This window comes from Lycium barbarum, chromosome 11 (genome assembly GCF_019175385.1).
Source record: "Lycium barbarum isolate Lr01 chromosome 11, ASM1917538v2, whole genome shotgun sequence".
In the NCBI taxonomy this organism is placed as follows: Eukaryota; Viridiplantae; Streptophyta; class Magnoliopsida; order Solanales; family Solanaceae; genus Lycium; species Lycium barbarum.
Window position 1 is genome coordinate 2041252 of NC_083347.1, and position 25842 is coordinate 2067093.

Below are 25842 nucleotides of genomic sequence, written 5' to 3' on the forward strand. Positions count from 1 at the left end.
AACCCACAATAACCTACAACACATTGAAAAAGGACACAGGGCATCAATAACTAATCACGCCAACCGAAAAAAAAGGAAAATTACCGTCAAATACCATTCGGCCACCTAGTTTATAAAATATGTACACAGTGTATAGGTAGTGTATAGTTTATACATAATATACATACCTATATGTATTAATATACATACCTATACACTACCTATATAACCGAAGTGTATAGGTAGTGTGTACTTTGGCCGTGTTTGGTAAACTAGATGACGGAAGGGTATATTTAGGTAAGTTTCCCTAAAAAAAAAAAAAAAAAAAAAAAAAGGTTGTCTATACATAGTTGGAAATAAATAAAAACTCTCGATAATACATTCAATGGTGATAGCTCAACAGGAAGGCACTATTTACATGAAATTTTTTAGAGCTTTCACTCTCAAACCACTAGAGGAGCTAAACACAGTGGGTTCTACTAAAATGGTAATCTCAAGATGTCAACTTTTCCACTATCCCAAAAAAAAAAAGGAATAATTGCTCCCAATATATATTTGGAAATAAAAAGGAAGAGATAATAGTCAAAAACACACATGAATTATAGTTTTTTTACGAGTTTCGCACCCCAATAATCTATTGTTTTCTTTTCCTACAGAACTATCATTATTTATGTATTAAAACACACTTCAACTATATATAGTTCCCTTTTCCTACCTGAAAATCTTAAACCTATTAGGTAAGAAACGGGAATAGTTGATAGTTGAGATGCATTTTTTAATACATAAATGATGATGATAGTTCAGATAGGAAAACGGAATAACTGATAGTTGGGTGTGAAACTCGCGAAAAAGTGACAGTTCAATTGTGTTTTTGACCATGAACTCAAAAATAAAAATAAAACATACACACGCATTCACTTGTTAAAACTAAACGGGAAGTCACTACTCTAATCTGTCTCAAGCCCTTATAGGCTATTAAATCTAATCTAATCATGTTTAATCCAGCTAACAAATAAACATAACGATTAACAAGAGATAAACTAGTGCAATCTCAAACCTAACTGAGAAACAACTCAATTTAAAATAAAAAAAAATCGAACCTGTAAAAAGCTAAGAAACGCTTACTAGAGAAAAAGAAGATTATCTTGCCCTAATTAAGTCAATATTCTAGCCTTTACCAATTAAGTCAAAAGTCAAGCAAATTTGGGGAAAGAAACACCCTCCCAGTTTGCAATGGAAAGGGTTTTCTTTTCTACTCATTTTGGAGATGGAATTATGCAATTAAAACATTCATACTTCCTTTTGAATGAGCCATTACTTAAGTGCCCACAGCTTTTCCCAAATGCATAATACATAAACATGCGCCCAAACCTGATCTTAGATAGCAATTATGTCCTCTAACTTTAGATGTGCATAAGTAGGTACTTCAACTTGTTTAAAATTGAACAAATAAATATAAATGCTGACGTGACACATGATTTTGGAGGTGTCTAGATGATCATTTTGTAAGTTGAAGTATTCAACTGACAAAATGGAGACAAGTTGACGTACCCACTTGTACACACCCAAAATTGGAGGGCATGCTTGTCAGCTGATGCCAAGTTTAAGGGTCTGTTTATGTATAATATTTTTTCCAAACTTGACAATGTTTGTTTACCATGAGTCCATGACTTCACTTTCAGGAACCATAATGACCTTTTTCTCAGTAACCTTTGTGATTCATGATTTATGATACGGGCGTGACAGGTTACTTGATCAATAGATAATTGGTTGATTATCGATAAAAGAAAAGGTTGATTAAAGTGTAATGGTTGATAGACCAAGAAGTAGTTTACTTATGGACCGAGATTTATTTTGATAGGTAATTTTTTATTTTTTATTTTAAAATTGTATAATGCTTGGGAAAAATAGAACTAAAGAGAAGCGAAAAAAAAAGTCTCTAACTTGGTCTGTTTTTTTTTTTTTTTAAATATAATTATTTGGTTAGGTTTGGTATTTGAAAAAAAAAAAATCAAATTAGAAGCAAAATAAGTTTTAAGGTCGATGGTCAGTCTCTCTTAGAGAATTTGAGTGCGTCTTGGATGAGTGGGGGGTGCGGGCAAGTGCGAACAAGGTTGGCTCAAGAGGAAGTTAGTAAAGCCTTTGCTTTACCCACCCTCCCCCTCCCCCCCCAAAAAAAAAACCCACCCACCCACACAGCCGGTGGAAATTTGAGGCCCCATTTTTTTCCCAGTAATAGTAAATTTAACTTTTTTTTTTTTTTTTGCTTAGATAATACTGAATTTGGTAGAAAAATAAAGAGAAACTATCTACTTTTTATAGTAGAAATATTTTAGAATTAGAATTAAACTACTAACATCTTCATATTAGTAAATAAATTTTATACAACAACATTCAACATGTATCGTAAATATATGGCTAGCATCTTATTAACTTAAATTAATCTAACTAATTACGATGCCGTACTGACACGTCTACCACAAAATATCAGCATTGAGAGCTAATTGTACGTTCTATAAAATTCGTACTTAATAAGCTGTAAATTATACCTCACACACACTGATATTTGCTTCAACACATGCTTTCCAAACTCTATCAGGCATGTAAGATAGTAAACCAATTAAACGGCATAAACAACAGGAAAAAATCAGTATCAACAGCTAACTGCACATTCTACGATTCCGTAATAAGATGTAAATTCTCAAAAAGGCACAAACTTTTACGACGAACTGGTTTCTCTCTGATCATAATTTACTACTACATAGCAATATTTCATCAAACAAATAAGCATCCTGTCAAAAACACTAAAAACTGGTCAGAGAAATAGCAAAACCTAAATTAAAACAAAGTAAGCTAATCTAGGGCAATAAAGCTGAGAAAGTGATAAACTTACAGATAAAATGACGAAATCGCCGACTAGACTCGAAGCGGAGTCTAGAGCTTTGATTTTGTCCAACAGCTCGAACTCTATTTTGGTTTCATCCAATACAGAGTTCAATTTAGACATGTATATATTATGTTTCTGAAGAAAAAAAGTAGAGAGTGAGTGGTGATGTTCGGCCTAAAAATGCATATAGTTAGCTATTAGTTGCTTCACATTTTAATCTTTTAATTGTCTATTGAGTATTAATGATATTGATTTGTGCTTAATATTATATTTTTACTGTGTAGAAATAAAGCAATATGAAGATGAAGAGATTTAGAGTAAAATTAAATAAACTTTGTCTCCCAAAACAAAGCCAAGAAAACAAAGCAAAGAAGGAAAAGAATTGAAAAACAAAATAATGAAGAAACATCGTGAAAAGAAGAATGGAAAAAGAACTTTGGCAGCAGTAATGTGCTGCTCACGCGTCGCACACTCGACGCGGGAGAAAGCAGCCTCTGAATCTATTTTTCTGATCAGTCCGTGTTACACCCGCGACGCGGGTGTGACACGCAAGCTCGCTATTTTTTTTCTAGTTCGAGTTGGATTTGGTTTTTAAAAGTTCAAGTCTTTTGGTATCCTATAAATACATATGCTATACTGTTTTGACATAACTTTGGATAGCTTGAAATCCTTAGTTCAAAATATTGGACCTAGAGAGAGCTTTGAGCCGCCGTGGAGGCCGTAGTTACAAGGTTTTATCTTCTCTTCTCTGTATTACTTATTTTGACATTTTTATTCGGATGATTTATTGTTTTTCCTCCATGTCTATGTGGAGCTAAACTCTTTAGTTCTAGGGTTTTGACACTAGCATGAAAATTAACGTTTGATTATCGTTTCTATCTATTGATTTTCCATCTTTGGGTTATTTATTTATTCTTGGTCTTAATTATTTGATTATTTGACGAAATAGTTGAACACTATCTGTGGCGTGTGAATTGAACTAGGGATAGGGAATTTGCATGCGTAATAAGAATAAATAGAGGTTGTTCGATATAATCGTTTCGCTAATGAGGATAGGAATATACCCTTTAGTCTTGCTTAGTTAAATACAGAGAAGTAAATGCGTTCTTGTTACCTCTGGCGATCATAGGGATATAGGCGTTATAGTAGCATCTACAGGCTTGTGAGCAACTCGGAAGATACTCATAAAGTTATAATTAACCTGTCAACTAGTAACCTATAGGTAGAACGATTTGAAGCCTCAACTGGATTGTTAGTAGTCATAACCCTAGATCTATCTCTTCTCCGATAAAAATCGGCTCTTTCTTGGTTGAAGTTCATTATTTGCTTTCTCTATTTTTAGTTAGTTGATAATTATATCTCTGCATTTTATTTCTTGTTTAGACAATTAGTATTAGTTTAATTTAGTAAATAATTAATCATAAGTCCCTGTGGGATCGATATCTGAATTTAAAAATCCTATATTACTTATACATCGCATATACTTGCGTGTGCGTTTGGGAGCAACATATTGTATTCGATTGATTAACTTTGAACTCAAATAGAGAGTGAATATCGTTACCTGTGCAATATCGAGAATACACTTTTGGAAAAGAGGATGAGATGCTGAACTCTTTTTAACTTGTTTAGCTAAAACTTTTGAACATGATTGAAAGATTAGAGACACAAATTGAATTGCAGGCATCTTCTCTAATTTTGAAATTGTTTAACTTCTCTGATTTTGAAATTTGGGGAAATGGGGTAATATAAGGCGGAAGAGTTGAATTGAGCGTAAAACTCATTTTCATCCCCCAACTAGGTTTTAGATACCAAACCCCACCCCCCGCCCCTCCCGCCCCACCCAAACACATACACACGCACTGATTCAATTATGAATTTAAAACGATAACATGAATTCAATTATGAATTTAAAACGATAACATGAATTATTGAATTTGATACTTTTGATTTCGTAGAAATTTGAGATGAAAAGGTTAGCCCTTCAAGTTTTATAATAATAACATCCTGTTTAGCCAAGCCTTTGGTAGCAAAAGTGTTTTTAATTTTTTTTAATAAAATACTTATTTAGATAGTTGAGACATTTCCACCCTCTAATATTGGTAAAAGTATTTTTTTTCGAAAGTATTGATCCATTGATCCCTGCATCAGCAAATTGTGGTGATGGTTAAGCAAAAAATTAACCTTTTATTTAAGAAACGTCGTAATACACTTAGTTCCACAATGAATCACTCAACTCACGATCAACAAATAACCTCTCGATTTGAATCAATCGTAATGAACAGAAACTTCAACTCTATTCCTAGGCCCTATCTCTCTTCGCTCCGGCATAATCCCCTCGACCCTTCGTCTGGAATACTCATTGTAACTGCCTTAACAAAGCAGCAACAACAACAACATACCAGTGTAATCCCGCAAAAGTGAGTTCTTAGGGAGACAGTGTGTTCGCAGATCTTACCCCTACCTTGGGTCATAAAAGAGTTTAAGTTTTGGACACGGTCTATGTAAATAATTTGTTACGTTATTAAGTCGGGTAAGTAGCCTCCTTAACCTATAAAATTTGAAATACTGAAAAATGATATATTATCTGTTATAATAGGTAAAGATGACCAATGGTATAAATTTATTACTGATGAAGTCATGTTGCATATTATTTAAACTCCGAAAAAAATTAATTTATAAATTCAATGAATACTTTACGACTGTGCGAAGTGCAGACAAACTCATTAGTAATTGAATTAATTTAGCTTTTCTAGGTAAAATAATACCTATTATGTATTTTTTTTTTTAGGAGTTAAGGCGTTTCAATCCATCACTCATCCAAAAGAAAAACGAAAAACGTAGAAAAAGCGAAAACATCAATTAAAATTATAAGAAGCGTTTTTTGAAGGATTTGGATGAGGTGGTGAGAGGTATACCAACCACTGAGAAGCTATTTGTAGAAGGAGATTTCAATGGACACATCGAGTCAATTCCGGATGGTTATGACGATGTGCATGGAGGTTGTGGCTGCGGGGACAAAAACAGAGGAGGAGTCTCACTTTTGGATTTCGCAAAAGCCTTTGGGTTGGTGGTAACCAATTCGAATTTTCGAAAGAAAGATAAATTGGTGCAAATATGATATAGCAAATCGGAATTAAAGATTAGGAAACCATTTCTCCATGGCGATATAAAAAGTTCTGTTCCAAATAAACGAAAAAGAAAGAGATAAATGTGCAACACATTGGCAAAATTGATTAAAGTATTAGAGCGATATTCAAATCAGCAAACTTAAAAAGGTGGGGGGCATCTAAAGTTTGTGATTGTGGTCTGGCAAGTGACGCTTATTGTGGAGTGTATAGCTTCAGATATTAGCATGACTATTACAATATATGTCGACTTCAAATGTTACCTTGTATGAGTATCATATTAAAACGGATGATCCCTATTCAACATTTACACAAACTAAGCACAACTAACTAGGTAACACAATATTCCAAGGAGCACGGTTAACAACTTGAGAGGGAGGAATGACCATATAATCTCTATAGTCTATACCATATTTGCACCAGTTTTATTCTTCACATTTCCTTTCATGGAGAAGATGTTATTGCTATATGCCCTCCCAGATGTACTAACATGTACTAAGCATGTCGAGGTTGGGATAGATATAAAAAATATGTGCTAAGTATGTGGCAATTGGGTTTAATTGCAAGTTGGATGACCCAATTAATAAGGGTGTTATCTCGTTCACGATAGTTCGTTACAAGGTGCCGGCAGAATCAACGGTAACAATTGACAGTTTCTCTTCTCAAACTAATGCTTGGAGTGAAATCACCCTCGCACTTGAAACTCCTCTTTATTTTCACCCCAGCATTTACCACCCTTCAGAGCGGCCAAAATCAGGAGGCGCTATCGACGGAGTATTCTATTGGCTTGACTTTCAACCTTAAGTCAACCGATACAATAGTCTGAATATGTGTTTTTGATCTCTAGACTTACCTGAATACGCTCAACTATTTCTATATGAGATCTCTAGGTGTCTCGGGGGGAATTCTCTGTTGTGCAACTATGAGTCGGGGACTCACTGTTTGGCACCTGAAGAGCAATATACGGGACAGGACAGCCCTATGGGAGATGAAGTGCACTAACTTATATGTTCTTAAGGCCTTTAACACTTGTCTGGACACCTTGGGACTTCTTTATCGCGGTGGGTATGATGACAGTAATGAAGAACATTGACAAAGAGCAGAACATATGTTCATTGTATACATCGAATGAAGGAGGGAAGCAAACGATGGCCCTCTTTAGGGGCCGTTTGGACATGGTTTGAAACCATGTTTAGACATACAATTTGGATATTTAAGTTCTATGTTCTCTTATAGACATAAAAACCTCACAAGTTGTGAAATTATCAAAACATTCTTAATTCTTATACAATCTTACCAACATCAATTCACGTCTTTAATTGATCAAACTTTAGTTCAATAAAAAAGAAAATTTAACGTGAATAGTAATGTAACTATTCTTTAATATAATCCTCCCACATGGTACGAACAATATCTTCACGTCGAGCATGCATTTCTACCAACTTATGGGTCTTGTTTACAAAATACAAACATATGGGTCCAATTTTATATTTATAAAAATTTGAAACCATGGTTTGAAATCCCAAACCATGCCGTTTTGGATGGTTTGGTGTTTGAAACCATGAGTAGAAACGCATGTCCAAACACTGATTTGGGGTCATTGTTTGAAACCATGATTTGAAAACGCATGGCCAAACGCCTGCTTAGTATTTTGAATAGTTTTGGGTAAGATATTGGGCCTTTACAACTTGACAAGGGAAATATTCAGAAAAGGCCCAATTTGCTGTCAAAACTTGGCCCAACTGCAGTTACATGTCTGAATCTGCATGTACAACATAGAAGAAAAATATCTAGGTCGCTAGGTACTTAGTTTTTTACTAATCTATCCTCTCAATAGTCAACATTGTAAAGAATCAAGTTAGTTACATACACAACCAAAATTTGTATAGGACAGCTGTGCAAAATCTATTAGCATAGAAGCTTCTTATTATTTCCATTAGTTTGTATATATAGGCATACCGGGTATACAATCAAATACATAGAAAATTTTCTGCATTTTCAATCTTGTTGATATCAGAGCAATAGGAAAAAATTTCTTCTCTTTCAATCTTTTCTTTCTTTTCTGAATCTATCAGTCTCTATTTTTCATCCTCACCATGACTGAAAGTGATGCTAACACCACCAATCAACAAGAAACTGTAACAAGCACAACAGTTGATGCTTCAAACCCCTTTTATCTTCATCCCTCTGATTCTCCTGGTATGCAGTTGGTAAACACTCTTTTTGATGGAAAAAATTATGCGGGTTGGAGCAGGGGAATAGTGACTGCATTATCAGCCAAAAACAAACAGGGTTTGATTGATGGAACTTTTGTTCAACCTGGACCCTCTTCTGATCAGTACAAGCTTTGGTCAAGATGCAATGACATGGTTATCTCTTGGATTCTCAACTCACTTTCCAAAGAAATTGTTAAATTTGTCTTGTATTCAAAGACTGCAAAAGAGATCTGGAAGGAATTATCAACCAAGTTTGGTCAATGCAATGGAGCACAATTATATCAGCTTCAAAAGGAACTAAGTGATGTTGTGCAGGATCCAGTGACATTATTGGACATTTCACAAAGGTAAAGAAGATTTGGGATGAATTAGATGCTATTAACGCCTTTGATCGCTGTACTTGTACTTGCACTTGCGATGATAAGACCAAAACTATCAAGTCTCATCAAGATAGGAGGTTGATTCAATTTCTCATGGGCTTAAATGATGCCTACTCTGGGGTAAGAAGCAGCATCTTGATGCTAGAACCACTCCCATATGTGGGACATGCTTATTCATTTCTCATACAAGATGAGAAACAAAGAAAAATACATGTATCTGCTCAGGTCTCTGAAGTAGCTTTCTCAGCTAGCAACTACAGGTTTAATAAATAGCAAAATGATCCAAACACACAAAAAAATTTAGGAAATGAGGAGATTTTTTTTTGGTTTTTTTAAAGATGGGGGCAACAAAAAGGGTTGAAAGTGTTGATTGAAAAAGTCTCTCAATGATTTTTATTAAGCATAGGAGGGCTATAAATAGTCAACTTGATAACATAATATGCAGACAAATCTGCATAACAAGAATTCAAAAATACCTAAAATATCTCAACTAATCTTATCTAATTAAATTTGAATTTAAACAAAGACTCCTCCTAAAGCTAAACTACATTCTATTATGGTAAATCAGTAGTAATTGAAAGTATTTTTCAACACTCCTCATTTGCTTCAGTTGCTACAATTTAAAAATGTTGCTCCTCAAATTCTGCTTCTGTTGCTTATGCTTGAGGATTATTTTGAGGATTTGCACACTTTTGTGCCATGATTTTTTTTCTTCTTTTGGATTTGTGCATAAAAAGCACCCTCAATAACCTTGTGTTGTTTAAAAGCTCTTCTGAAATTGTTTTAATTTGGATAATTGTAGGATTTGCTAAAAGTTATATGGATTTTTCTTCCATTACAACAATCCAAAAATCATAGGTTTCAAAGTAACACTTGAACTTCACTGACCAAATTTGATAGTTTTAACCAGTAAAGATTTGTTGGGCATTGAAAGAGTGAATGTTACTTGTCATGTTTGAAAATAGTTTAAATTGATATTGGTTTAAAATAGTTATTGATTGAAAATAGCCCTGTGCGTTGAAAATAAGCACTGGTTAAAAAGGATACTGGTTAAAAATTGATAATGGGGCCCAAGCCTTAAAAATAAGCAAAGGTTAAAAATGGGTTGAAAATAGGTATGAATTAAAAATGGTTGAAAGTTCTTCAATGAACTCACTGAGAATAAGATCAATGGAGGCTCTAACAACTCACAATTCCATAAGACTAATGAGGCTCTTGATAACACTGTTGATTTTTTAAAAGATGGGGCAGCAAAAAGGGTTGAAAGTGTTGATTGAAATAGTCTCTTAATGATTTTTATTAAGCATAGGAGGGCTATAAATAGCCAACTTGAAAATGTAATCTGTAGACAAATCTGCATAACAAAAATTCAAAAATAGCTAAAATATCTCAACTAATCTTATCTAATTAAATTTGAATTTAAACAAAACTCCTCCTAAAGCTAAACTACTTTCTGTTATGGTAAATTAGCAGTAATTGAAAGTATTTTTCAAAAAATTCAAACCTAACTTTGACTATAAACCAAAGAGGGGACTGTTTTGTACTAATTGTAAGATGACTAATCATGAAGTGAATAGATGCTACAGGTTGATAGGACGTCCCTCAGATTTTTAAGTTCACAAAGACAAAGAAGAATCAGTACAATGCAGCAGGACTAGAGCTCAACAATATGAAGAGGCCACTACTTCTTTGGGAGGTTATGGAAGGGCTCTATATTCTCAAATCGCCTCCCGTCAGGCCTAGAGTTCATGCAGTCCAGGCCAAGCCTATTTCAACAACTTTTTCAATTCCACATAAACATTGTAGTAGTCCAGTTTCTAATGTTGTTTCAAAGTCTAAGAGTTTTAATTCTAGTATTAATATTGTCCTAGAGTCTGTTTCCATTTCTAGTGCTTTTAATTTCAATGTAATGCTATGGCATCAAGAGTTGGGGCATTTGCCCATATCTAGTATGAGAAATATATCTAATTTTAATTTTTCTTCTGCTTCACTTCATTCTGTCAATCCTTGTGATATTTGTGCAAAAGCAAGGCAAGCAAAACTTTCTTTTCCAGTTAGTACTATTTCAACTAAAGCCATTTTTTAACTGATTCACGTGGATTCCTGGGGATCTTACAAAGTTACAAATCATGATGGACATAGATATTTTTTTAACCATAGTAGATGATTTTAGTAGGGGGACTTGGACTTACCTTTTGAAAACAAAGAGCAATGCCTTTCATCTTTTACAACAGTTTTTGGCCTTAGTTGAGAGATAATTTAACACCAAAGTTAAGATAATCAGATCTGATAATGCTAAGGAATTGGTAAAAGTCTATATAATTCTGATTTTTTGGCTTCCAAAGGCATCATTCACCAAACAACTTGTGTAGCCACACCCCAACAAAATGGGATAGTAGAAAGAAAGTATAAACATCTTTTAGAAATATGTAGAGATGTAGAGTTTTACTATGTCAATCCAATCTTCCGTTAATCTATTGGGGGGAATGTCTCTTAACTGCAACTCACCTGATAAATGGATTACTCTCCAAAGCTCTTCATTTCAAAACTCCATATCATGTCCTATTTGGGAAGAAACCAAATTACATTTCTTTGAAAAAATTTGGTTGTCTTTACTATGCTAGCACTCTTTCTCACTTAAGAAGCAAACTAGATCCCAGGGCAGTAAATGTGTTTTCATAGGGCATACCTATCATCAAAAGGGTTTTAAATTGCTTGATCTTTCCTCTCATAAGATATTTGTTTCTAGAGATGTCAAATTCTATGAAAACATTTTTCCTTTAGTATCTCATACTTGTACTAATTCTACTCAACTTCCTCTCTCTCATTCTTAGATTATTGCACATGTTAGTCAAGGCGAGGGAGCCAAGAGCACGTGACTTGGATCAAGTGAAATGCATCAAGGACAGGGGCGGCAAAGTACTGATGGAGGACGCTCTCATTAGATGGAGATGACTGTCATACTTTCATGAACTTTTGAACGAATAAGGGGACAAAGACATTGTACTCGTAGATTTGAAGCACTCTGAGAGATGTCGCGATTTTGAGTATTGTAGGAGTATAAAGGTTGGGGAGGTTAAGGGGTTTGTTCGCAGGATGCATAGGAGAAGAGCAACTGGCCTGATGAAATCCTGGTGAAATTTTGGAACAGCACAGGCAAGGCAGATTTGGAGTGGCTGACTGGGTTGTGTAATGTTATTTTAAGACGGAGAAGATGCGCGAATAATGGAGGTAGAGTACAATGATTCCTTTGTATAAGAACAAGGGGGACATTCAGAGTTGCAATAACTATAGGGGTATCAAGCTGGTAAGCCACACTATGAAAGTTTGGGAGAAGGTGGTGGAGATGAGGGTGAGGAGAGACGTGTCTATTTTTGAGAACTAGTTCGGATTCATGCCTGGACGCACTACTACCGAAGCCATTCATCTTATAAGAAAAATGGTATAGCAGTACAAGGAGAGGAAGAGGGACCTGCATATGGTATTCATCGACCTAGAAAAGGCATACGATAAGTCCCAAGGGAGGTTCTTTGGAACTGCTTGGAGGCTAGAGGTGTCTCTATTGTGTACACTAGGGCGATCAGAAACATGTATGATGGAGCCAAGATCAGGGTATGAACACTAGGAGGAGACTCAGAGCACTTTCCAGTGATAATGGGGTTGCACCAGGGATCAGCTCTTAGCCCAATTTTATTTGTCATGGTGGTGGATGGACCGACGCGCCAAATTCAAGGTGCAGCGCCATGGTGTATGTTATTCGCGGATGCCATAGTTTTGATTGACGAGACTCCAACGGAGTTAATGCCAAGTTGGAGGTTTATAGACAGACTCTGGAGTCTAAAGGGTTCAGGTTGAGTAGTACCAATACAGAGTATTTGGAGTGCAATTTTAGTAACATTACGCATGAGGCTTGGTACTCGGGTCATTCAAAAGAAAGTTAGTTTCAAGTATCTTGGATCTATTATCTAATGAAATGGAAAGATTGACGAGGATGTCACACATCGTAATGGTGTAGGGTTGATGAAATGGAGGCTCACATTCGGAGTCTTGTGTAATAAGAAGGTGCCACCAAAACTTAAGTGAAAGTTCTATAGAGTGGTGGTTAGACTGATTATGTTGTATGAGGTGGCGTGTTGGCCATCAAGAACTCTCATGTTCAGAAGATGAAAGTTGCGGAGTTGAGAATATTGTGATGGATGTGTAGGCATACTAGGAGAGATAGGATTAGAAATGAAGATATTTGGGACAAGATGTGGGAGTGCCCTCGGTGGAAGATAAGATGTGAGAAGCGAGACTGAGATGGTTCGGGCATGTGCAGTGGACATGCACCGATGCCGCAATGCGAAGGTATGAGAGTTTGGCTATGGACGGTTTTAGGAGAGGTAGGGGTAGGCCGAATAAGCATTGAGGAGTGATATTAAACATGACATGACATAGGTCTAGCTTACCGAGGACATGAACTTAAATAGGAGGTTATGGATGACACAAATTAGGGTAGAAGGTTAGTAGATAGTTGGGTGTTGTCCTACTTGTAGTTTCCTGTCCTTCAATTTCTATCTTGTACTTCGATTATAGTAGTAATATTTTGTGATAGGTATTAGTGACGACTCCTTTTTCCAATCAACTTTATCATGATTTTTATAGTATTTTGCCATGATTTTTACACGGACAGCGACTCATCATTCAATAGCAGTGATCTCTCAAGACAAATAAATATTCAAATTTTTATTTCTTTTGCGTAAACAGTGTGGCTTAGAATGCATTGTGATCCCTAAAAATCTACACACCAAATTTAGACGTAAATTAAACTATAGAAGAAATAACCACAAACCACGAGTCAACTTTGTTTGTTTGTTTTTATTGAATAAAAACTCTTATCCTAAGATTTGATACTCCAAAATGGTTTGTTTCTCTCCCTCCATCAGAATCTTAACTCTCTTTGTTACAATGGTACATTGTCAATTTCGCTTGCAGTATATGCGTGATAGATAAGAACAAATCAGATCAGCAACAATACACCCTTTATACGAATTTCAAGAATGGATTAGAAAAAGAAATGAGAGTTAAATTTTAGGCCTAATAAAAAAAATGGGTAAAATTTTAGATTTCTATCATGAGCAAGACCGAGTGTATTAACTATCAAAATTCACCCAGTCTCCACATATTAACACATTTTTCTGAGAATACTACTACACGAATATTTACAGTAGTTGTATAGCCCCTGAGGTCACCTTCCATTTACAACTCTGGGTCTCCTGCCGTTGGATCGCTTTCGAGATGGAATGATGCCGTTAAAACCTTCATATTTCCGTTTCAATGCGCCATTATTTAAATCCCCACAAGTTGTTTCAAACTTGACGATGTTTGTTACGACGGCATGAACCATGATCTCACTTTTAGGAACCATAATGACCTTTTTCTCAATAACTGCCGTCTGTCCACAGCTAGGATCCACGATGGCGCTTTCTCTTAGATCTTGTAATATGGAATCCTTATCATCGTTGAACACGTGTGCTGAAATCTGCACAATAGAATAAAACGTTACAATCATCTCTCGGGACAGTCAATATTCTTCATAAACAAGAATATATATATTGAAATGTTATCCAATCGTGTTTCTCGTACGTCTCCAGCTTCTAGTTTCACAACTTATTTTGATCATTAATCAAAAAGATATTCATTAACTACTACAGTCAAGCATTAAGATAGCACCGGGCAATACAAAAGTTCATCCCTTTACAACGATGGTCAGTTCTGAAGAGATTTTATTATTCAATTACTACTATATTGAGCCTGTTTTAATGGTCTCTAAGGCAGTTGTGATTCTACAAAAGAACAAAAGAGTAGAACAATTTGATTCTTGACAAGTGGTCTCTCATTCATTAATGCAGAGAACATAAAGCAGATTCAGATATTGATTCTAATCAGATCATTAAATTGTTCTCACAAAAGCCAAGCAAATATATGTAACATGAATCATGCCATAAATAACTCGAGCTATAAAGCGTTGGTTCAGTAATTAGTGGCCAAGGCTATAGCTAGATAGTTGACTGGGAGTTCTTGGCGTCAAAGTCCCACCAAAGTGTGCGTAAATAGTTTCTAGCCTCTCACCAAATTTACCAAGAGACGTACTGCAGAAAATCTGATGGCAAGGGCCTAAGCCTAAGGAAAATGACAGTGGGACATAAAAATGATGTCTAGAACATATTTTTTTTATGACATGGGAACCCGCAGCCGCTACCCTTCGAGTGCACACAGGGTAAAACATTTTTTTTTGATGTCTAGAACATTTTGATTCTGCAGAAGATCAACACTCAGTATTTCGAAGTTAAAACAAGTATGGTAGTTATCAATTTATCATGTTTCAGTTTCCACAAAGGACAATGGATGCTAGCATGGAATTGGCTAGGCATCTTTTATCAATATAAAATGAATATACAGGTCAGAACAAAGTAATTTTCTATGCATTTATCTGAATAAAGCATTATAACAATGTGGCCAGAGATTAATCAAATCAGTGATGATTTGGATGGGAAAAAAAAAATCGTCTTCTCACCTTAAAATCAATAGGAATCTTGATTTCAGCCGATGAACACTTGCAACCATCACTGAAGTTCAATTTCATCATAACATTAAAAGGATCTGCAGTCTTAACTGTCCGCCTGACGAGGAATAGGAGTTGAATAAGAATGTCTCAAGTTGAGAAAGCTTATGACATTAGTAAGCATATAAATAAACCCTCACCAATAATTAATAGGGAAAACTAGCATATACCACTAAGATAAATTCAAAATTTTAATTAAGAAAATCAATGCTTAAGATTCGACAAATTCAAAATTTTAATTAAGAAAATCAATGCTTAAGATTCCACCTTTTACTTTGCTATATATTTTCTTTTAGATTTTTTTCCTGATCAATAAATTTGAGTTTAACATACTAGCTTTGTATACCAACTTTGAGTCTTCTTTTCTTTTTCCTTTTTTGGCTAGAAAAAGTGGAAACTGTTGAAATGATTTTCATATTACTTCTCATTGTCCTTTTCTCATTTTATTATGTGTCCAATTTATATTTCTTCATTTTTTCCGTTTAAGTAGCTAAGACTTTGTTCAGAGTAATGGTAGGTATACAAGAGAGAGGAAAAGGTAATTGATTGTCAGAATTATTTTTGGATGCTACAGCTCTTTGCTGACAATGATAACATCTTTCTTTTCCAAAATATCCATAACTTCTGAAAATGTCTGATCAAGATTGTCGGATCTAATCATCCTTTTCTACGTGATATTTTAACGCATCAAGTAGAAAATCTTGAGTAACTAATACAAGAGCAAAATATTTTGAACATACTGGAGAAACTATGCCAAAAGAAAATGGATAACAGAGACACATCAAGATTATACTTCACACTGAATAATAGAGCTTCAAGAATTATCAAACTACCTTTTTAGCTGAAGAGGTTGCTTATCCAGAACAGTTGCTTTCATGTTTTGACATTCTGAAAAAGAAACCTACAATTCCATTTCAAAAGCAGCAGAGATATTACCATAGTGGATCCAGAGAGTTTATGAGGGTTTAGGACTAGTACTGATGACAAACGTCAAGTGACTGAGAAGAAGAAAAGTAACTGTTTATTAAACGAATCCTGCAAATGAGACAAACGACTATAACGAGCATCATAACAAAACAACTTCCATTAGTCATTGACAATTCAAAAAGGTCTCTAAGCTACTCAGAGTCTATGCAAAAATAATTGCTTAAATCAAGTAACAGAAAAACTCAAGAGGTAAGTCGAAGTAGCGCTAATACTCTTTTTTATGGTAGGACTATTCATACTCCTTTTTACTTAGCACATCCCCAGTCACATTTTTAGAGCTCATTTATCATTGGTGAACTCTTGGAAGATAAGGTATCACAAAAGATTCCTAAAGCCCATTTATCATTGGTGGACTCCACCATTACTGCTTGCTATTTAATTTTCCAAGATTATTTTCTTACTATTTTATTGTTTCTTGGATCTTCTCCTCAAAGAAAATTGTTGGGTTCTGCTTAATAACCTTGATCCTGGAAGAAAACGAGGGGAGGAGTGGGGGATGGCATGCTAGAAAATATTCCTTCACTTCTTGAGGGGCAATAAAGTAAGTAAGGGAGGGGTGGGGTGGGGAATGTGATGCTGAATTATCAGATCCACAGCAACATTCTTATCTTCTAGAAACACATACATGCTTATTCTACATAATCAGCTGAATCTGTGGACAAAGCTATTAACTCACCTCTACAGATTTGATAAAAGGCAACGGTGCCCTATTTCCATGAACACTTGTCACCGTTAGGGTCCAATTTAAATATTTTTTATCTGCAAAAACAAATAAATCAGATAGATCATTTAATGAATGAACCACTCAAAAGAGGACCATATTTTGAAATTTGATCAGACCTATAATCTATTTTTTTAATAGTACTACTACTTGTGACCACATCCAATATTAATTTACCAGATATGTTAACATAGCGAAAGAAACAAGTTGTATTTTTCATTTCATTTAAAGGAATTCCTACATAAATCCTATGTTTCAAGTTGGAGGAACAAAAGAATAACTAAATTTGTCAGCCTCTTTTCCTAACATTCTACAAGAACTAAGATATACACGTGCAATTTTTTCTTCATTTTCACTAGTATCAGCAAAAGATGAAGAGAATTGGCCAAATTGTAACTTGCTTTTTGCACATTCACACGCATTGAGATTGCTTGCAAATAAAAATCACAGTGCAAGTGAAAATGTCTTTTGAGCTCTAAGACTTCAAAATACCAAATGGACAGTTAAATAAAAGAAGATAGGCATAAATCCAGGGATATTACCAAGACTTAAGGCCTGAGTAAAAATGGTCTGGAAAAGATCAATTCTAATAAATGGCGGGATTCGCAGACTGAGGAATTCCATGACTCCTGCAATTACCTGTTCATAACCATATTGGTAAAAACTCTGGAAACAAGATCAATCAAAAGTAACAATCTTTTTCAGATCAAATACCGTCTGAAAAACATATGCGAACATGTGAACAAAGCTTGCAACACCCTACTTCCCTCACATTGGGAACTAGGTAGAGTAAAAGAACCAACGTCATCTTTCAACTAGTGATCCTAACGTTCTGAGAAACTAACAACAACATAATGAGAACCTGAGCCCAATATGTTGACTAAAGCTATCAAAAACATGAATCCTGGGAGTCAAAAGTGGTACTAGAGCTGGCCCAGCTGGAAGTTCCAGAGCTACTGTTTGATACAGGTCTACTAGTAACATTTGCGATCAATGGGAGCCACTTGACATGTCCTAGAAAACCATTTTAAGTCACTTTGAGGTTGATTTTGGTAGTGGTGCTTTTTTTTTTTTTTTTTGGGGGGGGGGGGGGGGGGGGGTGCTTCTGATAACCCTAATTGTCCCATAACATCCAAGCAGGATGAATGAAGATTGCTCTATAAGCACTTGGTTAAAGAATCAACATTGACTTTGGGCTAGCAAGCCGTTTAGCACCTGCTAGTTCCAAGTAGTCAGATGAAGGTTGAATATTCCATTTAGTGATTCTACATTGAAAGCTCACCAAGCAATAGTAATATTTTTTATACAGAAACTATGTAACATGATAACAACTATCAGTAGCATAGTAGTTCCAGGGTGATACAACAACACGAATACGATACCTTGTCTACAAGGCCATGAATCAGCAAGCTTGCTTTCTTGTCCTTGGGTGTTTTCTGCAAAAATGGACAAGGGATATAAGAGCTACGTGACAGATGAGCTCCTACTAATCAAGCATCTTTGTCCACAGCTTGATCGGCAGAGAGTATTTTCAAGAGTGGTCATTGACAGGGTATCACAATATAAAAGCAAGAGATATTCACCTATCTTCCTTCCTCAAAAAAACCAGATATTCACCTATCTTTTATAACATTTTGGTTACGGAGCTTGTGAAATTTTCATCCTTAGGTTAATAAGCTTTTCTTTCTTTCTTATTCCCTCGGAGATCCTCTTATATTTGACCTAGTAGAAAATTCAAACTTAACAGCACCTGAAAGTCTTTATCTTCTTTTTCTTTGGCTCTGATAAGCAAGTCTTGAATCCTTTATCATGGCAAAGTACCGCAGACTAATCAGCTAAATGATTGCTTTACCTACATGATTTAGTGATTGAGGAAGAAATAACTGCATTCATTTGAGAATAGAGAGTAATATTTGTTGTTTTTGGTTAAACCATGGCAGTACAGGATGATCAAAAAGTCAAGTTGACAATTCATAGGGAAACTTCCTTGTCCTTGTCGGCTCATCTTCAATTTTTGTGGAATCATTATTATTGTTGTTTATTCAAGTCTTGCAATTTTGGATCCTCGCATCTTGAAATGTGAAAATTAAACCTTAGTCTCCTTCATAAAGATGTCTCCTGAACACGAGGTGAAATAAAAAGCATTTACCCTCTAACAACAGTTGCAAACTGTAAATCATGCTGAAGTGATTTTGGCATCCTTATTTACAGATCACTAGTTAAAACACTGACATCTCCATGGTGGTTGTTATTCCTTTTTTCTTTGGAGGGTTGGGTTTGGGCCCCGGGGGGGGGGAATATGAGGGTCTGGCGCATTTTTTGTCATCACAACTAGGTCGATGGAAATATGGGATACTTGTTAGCTGATGTTACATTAGGGACAAGGAATAATGTACCTGAAGATTTACTATTACAACCTTTCCACCACCTTTGAGTGATTTTAGAGGCAAATTACAGGCAGGGGTGATCTGCAAACTGCAAGAGTAGAACAAGTCACGTTCCAAATAATGACGGAAGTAAATGGTTCAACAGTTGAGAGTCAACAACACTGTAAGAACTCATTATTTTAGCATCATGCATCAAAATTCCAGATTATGGAGGTAGTCAAATAGATAATTGGGCTTTACCTTGTCCCTAGACATAACACAACATCAGCCATTTTGCAGTGCCTCTCAGCTGGATTCATCTCCTTTGGAGGTAGAGCATCCTGAGGAGGAAAATAGGAGGGGCATGGATGAGGTCAACAACAGAGTGATAGGTGGAATCATTTGTTAGCCATAAAAACGTTTGGCAATTTGACCCAAATAGCTGGTAATTAAAAAAAATCGACACTGTTACAACTGGATGCTCATGAGGGTGCAACCCTGGATATATCTTTAACTGTCACTATTAAAGGGCCACAGAATATAACTTTACAACTGTAAAGAGAAGCGCAGATACAAGGACTTTGTAATTAAACACAATGCTGCTTATGGTTACCTCCCAGTCAAGAACTGTGTCTTTAAGTCTTGCACCACAGCCCACCTTGGAACAACGCCGTGCAGTTTCCTTCAACCCAATAGTTTCTATTTCAAAATCCCTCATATACCTTCATGGGTCAAGTCATAAAATTAGACTCTTATAACCAATCTTATCAGAAGACTACATGCATAAAAAGATGCATGAATGTGAATATATGAAAAGAGTCACGTGAACTGTGGGAACGTGCATAATAGCAAAGGATAGCATGCTATAGAAAAGGATGAATCTTACTCAATTCCACAAGAAGGGCATCGTTCCATAAAAGAATCCCCATGTAATTCAGCAAGCTTCTCCCTTGGAATTCCAGAGCGAAGATGGAGGCCATCAATGTTCTACCATTTTTAAATGAGTAATGATGTGACACTTGATAAATCTGAACCTTTTTGGGAGTAGACAGTTGAAAGTACACAAATGGAATCTGAGGCTTTGCATTTAAGTAGAATAAACATCTCTTGATCAAGTGAAAGGTCATATTTTAAGCACAAATAGATAGAAACTCTCTCTCCTCTCTAATTGGTTGAACTAATTTTTGTCGGGCTGAGGAGGGGGATGGAAAAAGTTTGAAATGGAAGGAAATGGAGTAATGGAATGCATCCACACCACCAGCATAAAGTATACCCAACACAATATTAAATTGGAACTAAGAGTGTTGTCTTTGTCCTGTTGCTTCCGTTAGGTCACAGTAAACATATTTTTTTCTATATAAGGACAACAGTAAAGACACTCAGAACAGAGCAAAACATAAATGGAGACATCAATTTACCAACTTCAACTCAATCCCAAACTAGTTAAGGTTGGCTATGTGAATCCTCTATATCACCCCTCTTTTGGGTGGAATGATAACCGTGAAGGTATTCATTCAATTGCTGGTTAATTATAATGTCACTATGGATTAGTTGAAGTTGGCTAAAAGGAGAGTTGACCGTGCATACAGTCAAATAGTGCTACAAGAACAGGTAAAAGGAGCTGTATTTAACTCAATGATTAAATCTTCAATCTCGCCATCATCCAAAACTTTAATATATCGGTAGACCATGATCCATCGATTAGCAAAGCAAGCTCAAAAGGCCTTTAATTATGCAAAACACAAGTTTAGTAGTTTACCTGAATTAGCATGGTCTTCCTAGTAACATGTTACATTGAATGACGTGCAAATTGGAACCAGAGCCAAATACGACTAGTAACAGTATCAAAACTATTTTAAATCTAAGTCAACGATTACTGGGTGTGTTCAATTGACAGCCCTAGCTATCGGTTAGCCTGTCAAAGAGAGCGGCTTCAGGTATAGACACCAAGCAAGAAGAGTGAGCGGAGCTCTTCTCCTACTTTAACGGAGAGGAACCACATAGGAAATTGGAAGGGGTAGAACAGGGATTTTTCGGGAATGGAAATGGACAATTAAATGACTAATCACAAGAAATGAAAAACAGAAGCGCGATCGGGGGTTGAAATTGTGAGTTCATTTAAAAAGCAGCACTAGCTACAAACACAAACGCTGAAAGTGAAATAATTAACAACCCTACAAACGTTAAGCACCCCATATAGTAAGAAAACCAATAATGCCATACCTGACTTATAAGAAACTTTAGAAAACCCGCCTTCTCTAGTTCCACTAGGGCCATGTGTGTCATGCTTGGCGTTGCACGGTGAAATGGCAATGATGCTTCTGGTAGCGCTTTCCCTTCTCTCTACAAGTCAATTGAATAAAAGGGATAAGAAGATAGATTATAGCCCATAATTCTTTTGCTGTAACGAACTATTATAGAATTTTAATTCGTGGACAATGCTCCAATGCTATATACAGACATTCACATCATAGACATGGTTTTATCCTGACAACATTAGTGGTAGGTGCACGCAAGCTAACCCAGATACTACCATAATAAATTTAAAAAAAAAAAAACTGTGTTGCTCGAACTCTTCATAAATACAGCTAGGTGTGTGTTGGATCCTCCAAAAGCTATGCATTTTGGATATCCAACACGGGTGTGACAACATTTTCAGAGGGTTCGGGCAACATAAAAAAGTAAGAAAATGAAAAAAATTACAATAACTTGTGCTCTTTCCTTATGGAAGTATAAACTATAGTGTTTTTTTCAGCTTCTTCCTACTTAGTGAAAAAATTAATAGTCAATACAATATTAGAAATGAATTAAGAGAACTAGACAATATACACAAACGACACCACATAAAACAACAGAAATTGAGATATTATTTCTCTTTCAACCGTGGAAGGTATCATGCATGTGGGTAGATCTAACTAACTCATGTGGGAGAAAACAGCTCCCCCAACGCAAGATAGATCATGCTTTCAAGGCCACCTTTATTTATTCATATCACTATTACCAAGCAAAGTGAGAGACCTAGCAAACAACTTTATCGTACATGGTTCTCTTCCACTTATTTATATAATCTTTCCGGATCAAATACACACAAAAGAAGGATTCCACAGAGCCACAGACATCCTCTTCTCAGTTGCCGACATCTGGCCTAAAAGATGACATTGCAGGCGGAAAGAGAAGGATTGGAGATAATGAATGAACAAATAAGCTAAAATTAGGTTGAAGGGGCAGCATTCAATTCAGAAGTCTTAACATTATCAAAGGTAGAAACATGTCAAGCAATGTGCTTTCAAAAAGAGGGGCTTGCAATTACTGATATATCTACGATATTACCTGAAGAGTCCAAATGCCCTTGGGACCACGAAAATCAGGTATACCACAAGAAGTGGATATTCCTGCTCCTGTAAACACCACTAAATGCTTACTCTGTAGAAGAAACAAGAGTTAGAATGGGTTATTTCTAATGGGAAAAGCTATGCATGGGATAGCTAAGACCGCAACCGTTTAAGGACTCACCTTTTGTATCATCACGGCAAGTCTCTCAATCTGAAAATTTTATATAAAAAGAATTAGCATTAGTAAGAACACAGAAATATAAAGCGATTCTGCCTTTTTTAACTGATCTTTGACAAGCAACTGAAAGAAACAGAAGATACTCTAGCACCAGAAAATCTTAACGGCATTATGTATAGACATTAAAGCTAGAATCTACATATTCAGCGATAAAAATCTACTTCACATTCTTTCCTTAATTATTAAGAATAAGATTTCACTTTAACGTGAGGGCAACAAAAGAATGTTTTTGGGTCCTAGAATTCTAAAAAAGAAGAAACAACGTACGGCATGACAATTAGAAATTACAACGCTGATGATATTTGAAACAATTGCTATATATCTGCCAAAAAAAATTAAGTTCATTTCTGTTGCCTAGACACAGATAACGAAAAGCTGGAAACATCTTCTACAGCAGTGGGAACTTCAAAATTCCAAATACATCCCAAATGAACAACGATAAGTTTTGAGCACTATCCCGGTACTCTTAGCTTGTCCTATTTTAGATTTGATATCTTTATTCCTTAATTCCTTCCTCTCTTCATTCTATATAGTCCAACTTTTTCCTAAGAAATACTATATTAGAGGTAGGCAGCATATGATTTGAAATGCTGCTTCTCATTTCTTACTTTAATCGGTTTTATCAGAAGGTTTCTGACAGTAAACATTAGCAATAGGATCATCAACTGACTACCTAACACTAATCCTTTTTTCTAAATGATTAACTAATGCTACCTTAAGCCCTTAACATAGCAGATAAAGCAAAAGGAACGACGATCGCAGCATTAAATACATAATTCACATGGATATTCAACAAGCTGCAATAATGCTGCTAATAGAAAGACTTCCTCATTACGTAAAGGAAATATTGAAGCCCTAATGCACATGAATGTTCCAAATATAGTCCTACTTGCACTGATATTAATTTTTATGGTAAACCGTGAATTTCTATCAAATCGAGAAGACTAAAGACCTTAGAAGTTTATCATCCTAAAATGTTTAACATTTTGCTCATTACCAAAACAATGCATGATACTATCAAAATTCTTTTGAATAAAACCATTACAAAACTCCCAATGCTTCATTTTTGCACCCCTTAAAATTTAACAATCCCTAATAAGACTAATGAAATTGCAATTTTCAGGGTCCTTTCAAACTCAGTAATGTGGGAATTACTTCTAGATCTCATGAAACATCTAAAATGCAAACTAATCAAGCAATTAAATAAGACCCCACTTCCTAAACTTCCATTCTTGATTAAGCACAAAAACCTAAAAAATAAAAAAACAGTTCTTGATATTTGCAGCCACATAAAATGATCCAACAACTAAAAGAACACAACAAGTAACACAAAAATAGTAAAGGGTAGCAAACAAAAATGCAAAAAAAAAAATATATAAAAAAAAATTCTCACTTTTTCTTGCAAAACGATAGGTGAGTCGAAATATTCAGTCATTCCAACATTGCCAACATCATCTATAAAAGATAATTTTTCTGCATAACCTAAAGACATTTTTTCTCTTTTTTCTTTCTTCAGTAACAATCCTTTTTTTTTTTTTTTTGTTAAAAAAAAAGTTTGATTGATCACTGAAGAACAATGGAAGCAGAGGAATAATATACAAGAAGTGCCTTTTCAGTTTGCTGTATTAGTAAAGATGGTGAAGTACTTGCTTTTTTTGCCCCCCTTGTTCCCTTCTTTGCTCATTTATTCCTTTTTTATTAATTATGTATCTTTTAAGGGGCCCAAACAGTATTTTGTGTACTCTCATGAGGGCCCAATTGCCTATTTAATTTATTTGTAATGAGGCCCCAAATTACCAGAACTGGTAGTTTTTACCTTCTTAGGTAAATGTTCTAATTGAATCAAAGACTCTTCTTTTCCACCTTTTATTCTCTCTTTTTTTCTCCACTTGTTATCATATATCCAGTGTGGGCCCGACTAATCTACATTCACATTGAAAAATAGGAAAATTACAGCCGAATATTATTCAGTCATCTAGTTTATAAAATGTATACACAATGTATACTTCCGAAGTGTGTCGGTAGTTTATACTTCGATCATGTTGGTAAACTAGTTGGCCAAAGGGTACATTTACTTAAGTTTTCCTTGAAAAGACTTACTTTGGGGATTCCCTACAAAGGCAACTCTATACATGTTGGTAAACTAGTTGGCCAAAGGATACATTTACGTAAGTTTCCCTTGAAAAGACTTACTTTGGGGATTCCCTACAAAGGCAACTCTATAATCAAAGCTTGAACTCGAGACTTCTGATTAAGGACGGAGTAGTTGATGCACAATCAAATTGAAATGTACAGTTGTTAATCCATGAGTGAACTCGAGGAAGATGATGGCTAGGTCAGGGAAGTAATTCGAGATTATAGCTAAGTAAGAATGATATTGAAGAGTGACAAGAAGATTTTATTATCACAATCAATTAATGTTAATTCTCAATTACAATAGGTATTTATACAATCAACATAACTGTCCAGCTCAACTCTAAGTAATCCTGTGAACAGTGCAACTAATTTCTAAAACCCAACTGCTCTAACTAACTTTGGGAATTTGTAACTAACTCTGGGAAATATCTAACTAACTCTTTAACTACTTCACCCAGTCCTAAACGTGTATCAATACCCCTCTCTAAAGAATATCCTTGACCTCAAGGATGAAAAGTAGGAAATCTATGTTGCATCTGAGTTAGGTACTCCCAAGTTGCTTGTTCAGCATCCATTCCACTCCACTTAACTAAAACTTGACAAACAGCCTTGTTGCCCTACCAATCTTCTTTCTAGCATAGACTCCGGAGTAGGACAATAAGGACTGGATAAATGAAACACCGGTGGGTGGTTGATAGAATGAGGTACTTCATGACACTTCTTCAGTTGAGAGACATGGAAACTGGATGAATTAAAACATCAGCTGGCATCAGAAGCTTGTATGCTACTGCACCAATCTTAGCATCAACAAGGTAAGGACCAAAATACTTGGCTGCAAGCTTATTGAAGGGTCTAGTTGCCACTGAAATCT

General features: G+C 35.5%; 2 protein-coding genes across 2 annotated transcripts; one reads left to right on the forward strand and one right to left on the reverse strand.

Moving 5' to 3' along the window:
* Window positions 1–8087: 8087 nt before the first annotated feature.
* LOC132617476 (uncharacterized) lies at window positions 8088–8558 on the forward strand. The gene has a single exon (XM_060332475.1). It carries the CDS (start codon window positions 8088–8090, stop codon window positions 8556–8558), a length of 471 nt encoding a protein of 156 aa, XP_060188458.1.
* A 5030-nt stretch (window positions 8559–13588) lies between these two features.
* LOC132617889 (NAD-dependent protein deacetylase SRT1) lies at window positions 13589–24507 on the reverse strand. The gene is made up of 14 exons (XM_060332957.1): window positions 24229–24507; window positions 22779–22808; window positions 22596–22688; window positions 21489–21608; window positions 20152–20252; window positions 19879–19987; window positions 19527–19606; window positions 19296–19374; window positions 18282–18335; window positions 17442–17538; window positions 16855–16937; window positions 16025–16092; window positions 15144–15249; window positions 13589–14108 (listed from the first exon to the last, which is right to left on the reverse strand). The coding sequence occupies exons 1-14, from the start codon at window positions 24325–24327 to the stop codon at window positions 13815–13817; spliced, it is 1413 nt and encodes a 470-aa protein (XP_060188940.1). The 5' UTR covers window positions 24328–24507; the 3' UTR covers window positions 13589–13814.
* Between the last annotated feature and the right edge of the window lie 1335 nt (window positions 24508–25842).

Excerpts from the sequence above, each read along its gene's own strand:
- LOC132617476 (XM_060332475.1), top strand. The coding sequence starts at position 8,088 with ATGACTGAAAGTGATGCTAACACCACCAATCAACAAGAAACTGTAACA.
- LOC132617889 (XM_060332957.1), bottom strand. The coding sequence starts at position 24,327 with ATGTCTTTAGGTTATGCAGAAAAATTATCTTTTATAGATGATGTTGGC. Across the intron at positions 19,988-20,151 it reads TGCCCTTCTTGTGGAATTGA|GTATATGAGGGATTTTGAAA; the intron begins GTAAGATTCATC and ends TGACCCATGAAG. Across the intron at positions 16,938-17,441 it reads TACTCAGGCCTTAAGTCTTG|ATAAAAAATATTTAAATTGG; the intron begins GTAATATCCCTG and ends TTGTTTTTGCAG.